General features: G+C 36.2%; 1 protein-coding gene and 1 pseudogene across 1 annotated transcript; one reads left to right on the plus strand and one right to left on the minus strand.

Annotated features, from left to right (window-relative positions):
• Positions 1–2,475: 2,475 nt before the first annotated feature.
• Positions 2,476–4,158, minus strand: LOC148581195 (myb family transcription factor PHL11-like; annotated as a pseudogene).
• A 932-nt stretch (positions 4,159–5,090) lies between these two features.
• Positions 5,091–6,299, plus strand: LOC107620807 (uncharacterized). Its single transcript, XM_016322923.1, has 2 exons — positions 5,091–5,124; positions 5,230–6,299. The coding sequence occupies exons 1-2, from the start codon at positions 5,091–5,093 to the stop codon at positions 6,297–6,299; spliced, it is 1,104 nt and encodes a 367-aa protein (XP_016178409.1).
• The last annotated feature ends 6,623 nt before the right edge of the window (positions 6,300–12,922 follow it).

Below are 12,922 nucleotides of genomic sequence, written 5' to 3' on the forward strand. Positions count from 1 at the left end.
CTCTTATGGGAAGAATGCCTAAAGAATCACATCGTCAGAAGTTCCAAAAGGAGACCAAGGATGAGCACCACTCACAATCCTTGGAAGGCTCTAAAAAGTTGCAAATCAATATTTTTTTGCTGAGGTTTCGGAGAAAGACCTCTCTCTACTACACTCATAAAGAGCTTATCCATGAAAAAGAGAAAGTTAGAAAAAAGGAATCCAACCCCTACCCTAACAAGCAAGGAGAATTAAGCTGATAAAATAAGAAAGTTTGTTAGAAGAAATTCAAATCCAAGAGCACTAATCTTCTCCTCTTTTCTCTTGGAGTCATTTCTTTTAACCAACTGGAAGAAGAGGAAGAAAGTTCAACAATCAAGTGTCAAGCTAATGACATTAAAGAAGCGCTTGTTGGGAGGCAACCCAACCATAAGTATCTTTTAGTTTATTTCAGTTTTATCTCAGTTTTTTTTCTTAATTTTCAAAGTTTTCCTAGATTTTCTAACCTTTGTGATCATGTGTAGCCATTAGAATAGAAACAGGAACACGTAAGAGAGAACAGAACACCCTGGAAGGTTCTCCTTACTAGCGTTCAAAGCTATAAGGGAGAAGAGAGCTTGGGCGTTCAACGCCCATAAGGGAAGCAGTCCTAGCGTTTAAACGCCAAAAGGGGACCAAGTTTTCTTTGCTTGGGGACAAGAAAAATTTTTAAGTTTGGTGTTGCAGAGAAAGCTCTAGGTGTATATTATCATCAATGGCACCAAAGAGAGATGAATCATCTTCACAGAAGAGCACAGCCTGAGCGACCATCAGAACTGAAGTGGTTGAGTTTCATTCTCCCTTTATTTTTGTTTTTCAGCATTTTATTCTATTTTCTGTTTTCTATTCTAGTTTTTGCATGATCACTCTTAGGATTTTGCTTTAGTAGTTTATTTTAAAAAATTTTATGGTTAAAGATGTCTTATGAATTGCCTACCAAGCTTAAAAAAAATTTTGAAAAAGAAGTAGTAAAATACATAAGATCTTGAGTTATATCATGAGTTATTCCAATTACTTTGATGTGGTAGCCTTACCTTTACTTTCTGAATGTATGTATTAATAGTGCATAATTGATATTGAAGTTAAGTATGGTGGCTCTTGAAGAATAGTGAATTTAGAGAAGTATTATCAGTTATCTAAAAAATAAAAAATATTGATTCTTGAAGCAAGAAAAAGCAGCAAAAAAAAATACAAAAGAAAAAAAAAGACAAAAGCAAGGATCCAATGCTTTGAGCATCAATGGTTAGGAAGGGTCAAAATTGGCCTGAAAAGTTCAAATAAGCTGCTATCCCTAACTAAATGCTTGTGGTGTGAAAGTGTCAAGTAAAAAGCTTGAGACTGAGCAGTTAAAGTCGTGATCCCAAAGCTAAAGAGTACGCTTAACACTACAACAAGCGCGGAGCATAGCGGCGAAGAATTAGGGGCATCACAACTTGCCGCCGCTATGCATGCTATGCAAGCAGGACTCCCTCGCCATGCCACAACATCAGCGGCAATCGCATCACAAAATGCCGCCAGGCCTAAAATGGAGCATAGCGGCAGAGAATTAGTGGCGTTTCACCTTGCCACCACAAAGCAAGGGTGCGGAAGCTACGAAGGATCTCTTCGAATGCCGCCACAAAAGCGGCGATTGCTTAGTGAAACACCGCTAGGTAAGATTCTATTAACTAAATTTCTGTTTGACCCCTTTTGGATTTATCCTATAAATTCTAATTGATAGATCCCCAAATTTTCCAGAACTCCGCGAAGAGTCCTTTAAAGCGCGCGAACACTGCCGTCGCTGGTCCGCTACGCCACTGTTGCCGATTCATCGTCCTTTGGCCGCCGTCGAGCCTTTGCCTCGTCCACAGATCCTCCACCGTTCGCCATTCCGACCCGCTGTGGCCTCTCCCTATCACGGTTAGTTCTGATACTTTGAGCTTTCTTTCGTGTTTTCACTCTTGCTTCGGAATTTTAAACAATAATTTGTCTATATCTTCTATGATTGGGGTTAATTGCTGCTGTTTAGGGTTAGGGATTTGATTCACGTGACTTGCTATCATATGAGCAAGCTCAGCTGGCTAAACATTGTTCTGCTTCTGTCATAACTTTTACTACTTGAAAACGTGAGTATTGATTGGCTAGATAGCTAATTGAGTTAGATTAATTAGCAGATTGTTGTTTTATCTTTTAAGAGACAATACGAATTAGAGTATATGTACATCTGTGGTTGATCAGCAAGAATGAATTGCTCTGTTATTTTGTTTCTCTTAAGTGATGAGACTTGATTGGTTTTAATTAATCTCATATATCTCTCATGTAGAATCGTAAATATAAATATAGAATTTCATGAAGATTTCATCATGACGTTAAGATCATTAAAGATATTGTGCAGTGAATCAGATAAAATTTATTCCTAATATGTAACCTTAGTTAAACAAAATAAAAGAAAAAAAAACATATCATAGTTCAGAATGATCATAGCCTATTGGATTCAATTTCAGATCCACCACCACTTGCAGCTACAAGATCATAGCTACTTTTGCTGTTTAAGTCAAACTAAATTGAACCCTCCTCAATCTTAGGCGTTTGAACAATATTTTCTTCTCTTCTTATTACTTCATGGTAATTATGGAAACCTGAACCATGGACTTTACTATAAAAATCATTCACGTATGATATGCTTTGTTTGCTATCTTTATTGTTCATGTTTTTCATGAAATTGGACAAGGCAGAATTGAATTCGATAAATTGAGCTCTTGATGCTTCTAGATTATTGCCTGAACCTTCCATGGAAAGTGTCCTCTGGGCTTTCTCTAACACAGCATGCAAATACTTCCCTTGAGCCTGTATTCTAATAGGCAATTTCTTATGTACTTATTGGTTATTACGAAGCATGTTTTATTTGTATTTTTCATTTTTTTTCAGTTAAACTATGCCAAATTATACTATTTTTTTAATATGTGATAAAAATACCAAAAATAAATGCTTAAAAATACCAAGTCTACTATTATCTGAATCTTATAAATCATAAATACATCTAGCTGTTCTTCCAGTCTCTTTTGGACTTCAATTTGATGTCTCAATGCCTCTGCTATTGGAATTTCTCTATTTTGAGACTATGTAAGAGGGTTTAGGAGAATTGAGAGAATGTTTGGTATCAAAGATTTTGGCTTTGGAATTAATGTTGTTGACATTATTAGAGAAAAAGCATAAATCATGTCTATGAGCATGGAGCTTTTTCGGTTGTGACTATAATGTTGAGATGTTTGGCTAAGTGAGCTTTTTGTTTTGCTTTATTTTTTTTACTACTTCCTTTCTAATAAAATTTCCTTTCAAACTCTGAATCTTCCTGATTCGGTTTTCCTCTATACAACCTGTCTTTTGCCAATTTGATATGATACTTTAAAATTAAAAGATTACCATTTCAGTAAAAATAATGTATGGGGAGGTAAAATATTTTACAGTTCTTTTACATCAAAATTGATCTCTCTCACAAAGCTACTGTCAATAACAACTATTCACTGTTGATAAAATATTTTTTTGGGATCTAGATTAAGCCAATTCATTCCATACATAATTGTACTTAACATCATGATTTAGAAGAGTCAGGGTTGTTGAACCATACTCAGGTGAGAAATTCTATTTCCCGGTAGAACCAAATGAGATTGATGAATGCACGGATGAGTAGTAGAAAAGCAAAGAGATATATGGAGAATTTTGGGTATCAGAAATTGTGTGGTTAGGACTGAAGCACATGGCCTATTGTACACATTTTATTTGCGTGCTACAACTTCCCATAAAAACACTAATTAACTTGTGGAGATGTGTATATGCCATGTGATTCTTGTTAAGTACTTCCAACATAAAGGACCGAATCTTTTATCATTTGTTCACAAAAATAGTATTGATTTTTAGTTTAACTCTTGCTTCATCATATAGAGAGAAAGTTTCTGATTTTGTGTTAGGAATTGTAAGATTTTACATTGTTAGAGACCTCAATGTTCAGTGAATAGGGTCTCGAGGCGAGTAGATTCTTTCTTTTTTCTTTTTATTTACTTCATATTAAATTAATTAAATAATAGTAAATTTTAATTAATCTTGGTTTACTTAGGTCATTTTGATGTAGAGCAGTTTAAGGAGCACAGTTTCATCATCCATCTGGTAGTTACTTTGATCTCTTGATTTTTGAAGCTCTGGATTGGAATTATGGAAGAAAAATTAAAAACTTTGTTATAACCATCTTATTTCTTTCATAAAACATAAACTAAATTGGATTAGTTTAATTAAATTTTAAATAATAAAAACTAAACTTTCAGTTTCTCAATTTAGATAAACATACTAAATAAATATTAGTTTATTCTTTAGATGCTAGTATCTTATATGAACTTAAGATTTATACGAATCTTATTGCACTTTAATCAACTACACAAAACTTGAACTTCAAAAATTATTTTAGAGAAACAAGTTTTGTGGGTTTAAATTTATTTTAAACCACCTAAGTAATTAAGTGGGAATGGCCCTAATTAATTAAATTTCCATGTCTTGTTTTGTACAATGTTGTTGCCAAATCTTGATTTTGTTAGTTGGACTCTAATCCATCGTTGTCAGTCTTCACTATTATTGAGTGGTGTCCGGCTATATACAGCCTCACCTAAAATATTTGGATCATTACCAAACATTTAAGACACAGAAAATTGATGATACCCTGAAAAATAAAGCACTTAATTAGTGGTAACATTAGGAAACTATTATAATTGTGTATTTATATATTTTTTAATTGTCTTCTAAATCTAACTTTCATTCCTATTATGTTTTTCATTTTTTAAGATATTTTAAAGATTCTATTCTCTGTATATTATGATTGTTTAGTCATATTTCTTGACTTTTTTTACATTTTAACAGTTTTTCCTGTTTTGTTTTTCAATTTTGAAGGAAGCGTTTCTTTGTCTTTTCATCTTTTGGACTTGGCACCAGCAAATCTTTCTACAAGTATTCTTTTAAGAAAGCATAAAATTTTGCAATGAGTAAGCCTCCTCCCCAATATCTTTCTACATGGTTTTACTTGCAATATATTGTCGAGTTTATTACGTATGGTACTCTCTTATATCATAACTGTGATAAACTGTTACTGATTTTCTTGACACACACCCCTTTTTTCTTTTTTTTTTTTTTAGTTCTATGTAATTTTCTATTATTTATTTATTTGTTTTTGCTATTTCATTTATTTAGACATTGATAAGAGCTGGATTACAAAGCCACGATGTAGTGTAGAATATAGGGATGGTCTGAATAGGTTCCTTGACTTCGCATTTACCAATGCATCATCCGATGGGATGATACATTGTCCATGCCCTTTGTGTGGGTTCCGATTTTTCCAAACTAGAGAGGATGCCTACGATCATCTTCTGATGAAACCCTTTCTCCCTAACTATACCTTTTGGTTATATCACGGTGAGAGGATCGTAGACGAGAGATCCAGCGGCAGGGAAGAACTAGAACCCACTGTAAACTTAGGAGATCAAATGCGTGACATGGTCCACGACGCATTCAACTTGCCGGGACTGCAGAGTGACGATGAAGACTCGATGAATGGGCATGTCAGAGACGTTGCAGAGGGGTTGCCGTACTTATCAGACGAACCTAGCCGCGAGGCTCGTGCCTTTCACGACTTACTGGAGGATGGCGAGCAGGAATTGTATCCGGGATGCTCAAAATTCTCGAAGCTGTCTTTCTTGGTGAGGTTGTACCATATTAAGTGCATGTGCAGAGTGAGCGACAAGGCTTTCGATTTGATTCTAGAGCTAGTGGGGGATGCCTTTGAGCATGCAGTGATTCCGAAGATGTTACACGATGCCAAGAGGATCATAAGGAAGCTCGGTATTGAGTATAAGAAGATAGATGCATGTCCAAATGACTGCATGCTGTATCAGGGCCCCGATCAAGACCTGTCTAGATGCAAACGGTGTGGAGCATCCAGGTGGAAGCAAAAGACCCGAAAGAATTTCTTAGTAAGGATCAACGCCGTTGTCAAGAAGAATGGGAAACCTCTACCGGCGAAGATTCTCCGTTACTTTCCTCTGATTCCACGGTTGCAGCGATTATTCATGTCCAGCAAGACATCTGTGGACATGTTGTGGCACAAGAGAGGAACCAACTCTGACGGTACTTTGAGGCATCCCAGGGACGGAGAGGGTTGGAAAGCATTTGACAGGAGATATACTGACTTTTCTGGTGATCCGCGCAATGTTCGCTTAGCCCTGGCCAGTGATGGCTTTAATCCTTATGGAAACCTCAGTTGAAAGTACTCAATATGGCTAGTGATTCTTATCCCGTACAACCTACCCCCATGGATTTGCATGAAACAAACCAACTTTATTCTCTCTATGATTATTCCCGGTCCTAAAACGCCTGGCAATGACATAGCTGGAAAACAGGTGCCATATATCTTTTAAGATGGCTAGGAAAGGTCGTTACACTAAAAAAGCAAAATTAGGACCAGGATGTCAGCAACCTCACACGGCTCCATCTCCGGCTTCAGCTGCCCACGACTCTGAAATGCGCCCAGACAGCAGTGATAGTGTCCCTGCAACTGCACGCCCATTCATTCCTCCACGTAGTGTACCAAGGCCTGCTCCACAAACGAGCACAACTAACATTCAGAACTCGGAGCCAGGCCACGTAAACTTGGCAGCCAATGCAAATAACGTAGATTCACTTGATCAACAAGCTGATGACCCCGTTATTAATTCTAGTGCTCAGCGTCGCAAAAGACGCAAGACTACAGAGTTTTGGGCAGTTAAGATAATCGGTAATGTATTTAATAATTTTCCTTTGTCTATCAGATTTAGACTCTATGCTATATATTAATTTTTTCGCATGTTGTCCACAACGGATACACATATGACGTATTATACTTGACATGTAGATTCTGACGGCACAATTAAGCCAACAAGACTAAGCGTGAGGGAGGCTATGGAACGGCCTAACGGTAGGAAGATCGTGCTGAGGTTCAACAGGGCAAAGCAAGCAATTAGAGACGAAGCTGGACTATTGAGTGGCGTGCTTGGTCTGCTGGAAACTGACTATGGAAAATTTCCTATCTGTGAAAGAAGTTGGCGTAAGATTACGACTAAAGACAAGGTTTAAAACGAATGTATCAAGGTAAATGTTGATATCCCCTTTGAGTTAAATATGCTTATTCTTACAATTTTTGACCAATAATTATTATCTGTGTAGCAAATTTTCCACTTTGATGAAGATATTGAAGGAACGATCAAGAAAAATATTCTAAAAAGTATGGGAAAGTCTTGGAAGGAAAGAAGGCTGAGGTTGTACGATACTTTTTATGAGCCAACACTTACGACTGAAGAAAACATTGAGCAACGTCCGCCTGGAATCGATCGAGAGCATTGGAGATGGTTCCTTAACTATCGTGCCGAAGAGGAGACAAAGGTAATATAGTAACTCATTGGTGCTACAACATTACAAATTATTTAGCATTGAGGCTTTTTTAAATTAGATTCTAATTGCCCTTTGTCTCTGATGAACCAACAGGAGAAGTGCAAGAAAAATGCGGCTAATCGATCAAAGCAACTATATACCCACACTGGTGGGTCGAAAAGCTTTGCACGGCGGATGGAAGAAGAGGTACTTTAATTTTTTTATTCACTCACCTTAAAACTATTTCTATGACTTAAGTTCACTTGATTGTGTGGAATAATATGGTGATGGTATAAACTTTGTTGATACAGTCGGAAGAACAAGGGAGAAGCATCGGTAGAGGAGAGTTATGGATAAAAGTGCACAAAAAAAACGATGGCTCCTACATCAATGATGAAGCAAGAGTAATTGGTGTAAGTACTACTAATTTTTTCATTTATAGTTGTGTGATATTTTAATGATTGTATTTGCTAATTTGTGTCTGTAGGAGAGAATTGAGGAGATTGAGCAACAGGATGAGTCTTCTAGATGGACCGACTCCTAGTCAACTCTTTGGTTTGAATTCACGTGCGCCGGTCAACGGAGTCCAAGTAGAGGAGACCCAGAGGAAGCTGCTAGAATTGCAAGCAGAGCTGGAACGTAAGAAGTTAAAGAGGAAGGCGATGGAGGATGCTCTGATTTATCTGTACCAACGCCAGGGTGAGGAGCTCCCACCAGAGATCGCTGCAGGGATGAGTTCCGTGGAATGATAGAGTGGAGAATAATGTATTAGGATTGAAATTATTTTGGTTTGAAGTAAACTTTTTTTGAATTAGACTATACAACTCTTTGTAGAGATTTATTTTCTTCGTACTTTCATGAATATATTATTTTGTTCTGCAGATAATTATTTTTTTTATGCAAGTTTGGATTCTGAGGTTGAAAATATTAACTTTTAAAATAATAAAAAATTAAAAACGCAAAAAAAATAGGTCTATAGTATTTTAAAAAAACTTTACGATTTATTTAAAAAAATCCAAATTTTCTTTTTTTTCTTTATTTAGTGGCGGTTTTAAACTGCCGAAGAGTGTGAATTTATCTGATTGGTATTGCGGTGGTTCATAGCCGCCGGTAACTGTGCCAGAAAGGCAGAAACCTTATTTCTGTTTCGAGCGGTTTTGAAATCGCCGCAAAACACGCGTCCACTCGAAAACAACATAGAAAATAGCGGCGGTTTGAGAACCGCCGATAAACATGAAGGAAATCGTGTCACTCGCATATGCCGGCAGTTTGTTGCACGACCGCCACGAAATTTTGATTTAGTGGCGGTTATACCGGCGGTTATTAAAAACCGCCACCAAACCTATTGCCGGCACCAATATCCTTGGCGGTATGATAAATCGCCGGTCATTGATTTCGCAGCGGTTTAAAACCGCCGCTAATCAAGAAAAAAACCGCCGCCATTACGCGCCTCCCTTGTAGTGTAAGAACACTGGGCACCACTGTCTGGGAATTTAAGTAAAGCTAAATTCGAATTCAAAGGGTTTCCCCAGTTAAGTGCCTGTGGCGTTTATGTATCTGGTGGTAATACTTGAAAACAAAACGCTTAAGAGTCACGGCTAGGCTCAAAGGTGTAAAGCACCAAAAAGAAACTGTGTTCAAGAATCAAGAAAAACTAAAAGAAGAGAACCAACAATATCATCCGGATTCTAGTTCCAAGGGATGTCAATATTTTTGAGCTTCAAAGGAAAGTGAGATGCCGAAGCTGTTCAGAAATAAAGAGATAATCGTCCCGTTCAATATTTGGAACTGAGCTTCATTGACAACTCTGAGATCTATTGTATTTTTCTCTTACATTTGTCCTATATTATTTTTGGTTGCTTGAGGACAAGCAACAGTTTAAGGTTGGTATTCTGAAGACGGGATTTCTTATACCCTTTTTCACAGTATTTTTAATGTGTTTTTAGTTATATTTTATTAATTTAAATCAAGTTTTGGTAGATTTTAGTGCAAAAATCACTTTTTGGATGCTACTTTGAGTTTTTGTGTTTTTATTATGATTTTAGGTGATTTTCGGGTGAAATTGGCAAGTTTTGGCAAAGTCTGATTCACAGGCAAAGAAAGGATAGCAGATGCTGTCAAATCTAGATTTTCGTCCATTCCAACGAGCATATCTTGAGTTACAGAGGACCAATTGACGCGCTCTTAATGGCGTTGGAAGGATATCTTCCAGAGCTTTTCGCAATATATAATAGTCTATACTTTTCTATGGAAAGGACTACCCAAAACGGGCGTTGAACGCCCAACTTACCCCCTTTCTGGCGTTCAACACCCAAGAAGGACCAACCCTCCAAGTTGAACGCCCAAAACTTGATTTGAATGCCAAACTTCAGCCAAACACTTACCAAGTGGGCTCCAAAGTGGATTTTAGCACTTCTTAGCTTATTTTATTTTCCTTTTTTAATTGTTAATTAAACATAATATCTTTTAGGTTTAGTCTTAGAGTTTTTATTATAAATAAGGGACTTCCTTCCTCCTAAGGATCATGTCTCCCAGGAGGGGAGAAGTACAGACACATTACATTACACCTTCTTAAAGCATGAGTAACTAAACCTCCTAGGTTAAGGATAGGAGCTCTGCTCATTCCTATGGATTAATATCATTACTTTTCTACTTTAATATATGTTTGATTCCATTCTATGATGCATTGTCATTCTTCATCCTTACGAATTTGAGGTGGAATTAGTGTATGACCCCTATTCTATATGAGTTATTGCGAGTCCCTAGCAGGATAGTATTGAGCTGCAGCTTGAGAATGCATCACAGGTTCCAAGCTATCTGGGCTAATTGAGATATGTGACATAAAATCTCATTAGTCATGAGTAACTGAGGTTTCTATGGCGCTAAGGCTAGAATCATAGAGCTTCATTCTCCAATTTGGAAGATCCGACCTTGTCTGTGGCGTTTTGAGTAGGATCACCAGAGATTAATTGTGTGAGCTTCACCCTCATCCAGATTGAATGATTGCTGGTCCTGGCGTTTGGTTTGGATCAGAGGAGATTAATGACCACTGACCCTGGCTTAATCACTTACAGCCTTGCCATTGAATGAATCACTCATTGTTAAGGTAGTCAGTAAAAAGTATTAATCCAGAAGAACAAGCATCTCTGAGACCTTAACTGATTTTCTATCATTATTTCTACATCTTTTCGTTATTGTTCTATTTATGCGCCTACAACAAACAACCACTATCTGTCTATTCGCCTGACTAAGATTTACAGGATAACCACTGATTGCTCAATCCAATAATCCTCGTGAGATCGACCCTCACTCACCTGAGGTATTACTTGGACGACCCGGTGTACTTGCCGGTTCAGTTGTGCGAGTTCTAATTTTGCGTACCACCCCCCTGGTTGCTCACATGTGGGCGGCACGACGACGCTGCACGGTTTGGCCGAACCTTTGACCATCGCGGCTGCTAGCACGTGGACAAGATGGAGGCATTGTGGCGTTCCGGGGCGAGCTTCTGATGCCAGATGTTGCTCGGACGTGGACGGACGGAGGCACTGTGGCGGTTGACGGCGGATGAGAAAGTTGTCCGATGCACCTAGTCGGAAGGCATTGCTGTTGGATGGTTTTGGCTGCTACTGAAGTGAAATGGTAAAAAGGAAGGGGGTTTAGCTAGGTTAATTTTGTTCATTTGGGGTTAATTTTGGATGTTGCTTGTGTGGTGAAATGTAGTTTGGGGTCCAGCCCAATAGGAGTTGGCAGGAGTTGGATGGACCCCCACATGGTTCCCTAGCGTAATTGTTATATTATGAAGTAGAACAGTTAAAAAGAAATGTTTATATCACATAAGAATTTATCTCTTTTATGTTATGTTATTTTATCAATTACTCTGATAAGGAAGTAGATATCTCAATTGCTATTCTTTGTCATCTTTCTCATAAAATTCACACTCCTACTAAGTTTCTTTTTGCCTATGACTTTAGGTGATGTAAAGCTAATGCTCTAGCTGAGTAATTTTACTTCACCATGTTCTAAAATAATTAGCATGAATCACACTCATAGATCATCAATCTAATTAATATAATAACTCATTCATTGAAGATCACTTAACATCAAATAAATAGTGTGAGTATACTCCTATTTTATATAGATATTTTCTTAAGATGGTACAAATGGTAAGTATTTCTCATTTGATATTAATTAGGTTTAAAGGATAAAATTTTAAGATTTTATTTAAAAAATAAAACTATTTTAGGTTGGTAAAATAAATAAATAAATAAATCTCATTTAACTCAGAAAATACTTACCAAATAATAGTAATAAAAAATATTAACTATCAAATAAGCAGAGAGTCAAAAAGTATGTAAAGATTATATCATATCAAAATTATTTCTTTTTCATTACTTCACTATTTTTTTATAATTAGTGTTTTTTGTTATTGATAATAATAATAATCTTTTTTATAGAAATAATTTTGAATTTATTATAATAATAATAATAACAAAATTATTTATTAATTTTAGTAGTGGATATCTAAAAGAAACAATTTAAGTGATTAATTTTTGTTATTCTCGATATGTGTATATTTTTATAATAAATACTATTTTCATACCAGTATTTTCTTAACAATTATACACAACTTTTCTTTGTTTTGTTAATTAAAAATAATTTAAATATGTGATTAATTTATAAAATATATTGTTATACAGGTATAAAAAATATTTAGTGTACAAATAAAATATTTTTTATTTATTTGTATTTTAATTAACATAATTAGTTTTCTTTCTTTATTAAAATAGGAGTCTCTTTTAAAATGATACACAATTTATTAAATTCAAATTTTACTTAGTTAGTATTTGTTATTTGTGTGATTAGGATATAAATTATTTTGATTAAAATTTTAATTTTTTTAGATAATATAACGGTAACTGTTTAATAATATTTATTTAAACACACAACCATAATGACTTTTATTTTTAGGTAGAATTTATTAATATAAACTAAAAAATAACAATGGACAAGCCTGGTGGTAAGCCAATGGACAAGCAGAAGTTGCGAAAGTCATATACTAGCCAGGCTCAAATGCCGATTACAAGATGCAAATGGTGCATGAGCTGAAGAACTCCCCCAAGTCTTCTGGGCATATCGGACAACTCTTCATTCAACAACTGGGGAATTCCCATTCCGACTTGCTTATGGAATAGAAGTCATGATTCCAATAGAGGTCAATGAAGAAAGTCCAAGGGTTAGATTCTACAACAAAGTGGAAGACATTTTAGTTCAAATGGAAGAACTTGATCTCTTTCTAGAAGTCCGAGGACAAGTTCGGATAAGGGAGGAAGTAGTAAAGCATAGAATGACCATAAGGTATAACAAGAAAGTCATCAAAAGAAACTTCGCCATGAATGACCTCATACTGATCCAGTGAAATGACATAGGCGTACATAGGTCGGGCGAAGGAAAGTTGGTTGCAAATTGGAAAAGACCTTACAAG

Source organism: Arachis ipaensis, chromosome B10, assembly GCF_059453495.1.
Source record: "Arachis ipaensis isolate K30076 ecotype BB chromosome B10, ASM5945349v1, whole genome shotgun sequence".
Taxonomy (NCBI): domain Eukaryota; kingdom Viridiplantae; phylum Streptophyta; class Magnoliopsida; order Fabales; family Fabaceae; genus Arachis; species Arachis ipaensis.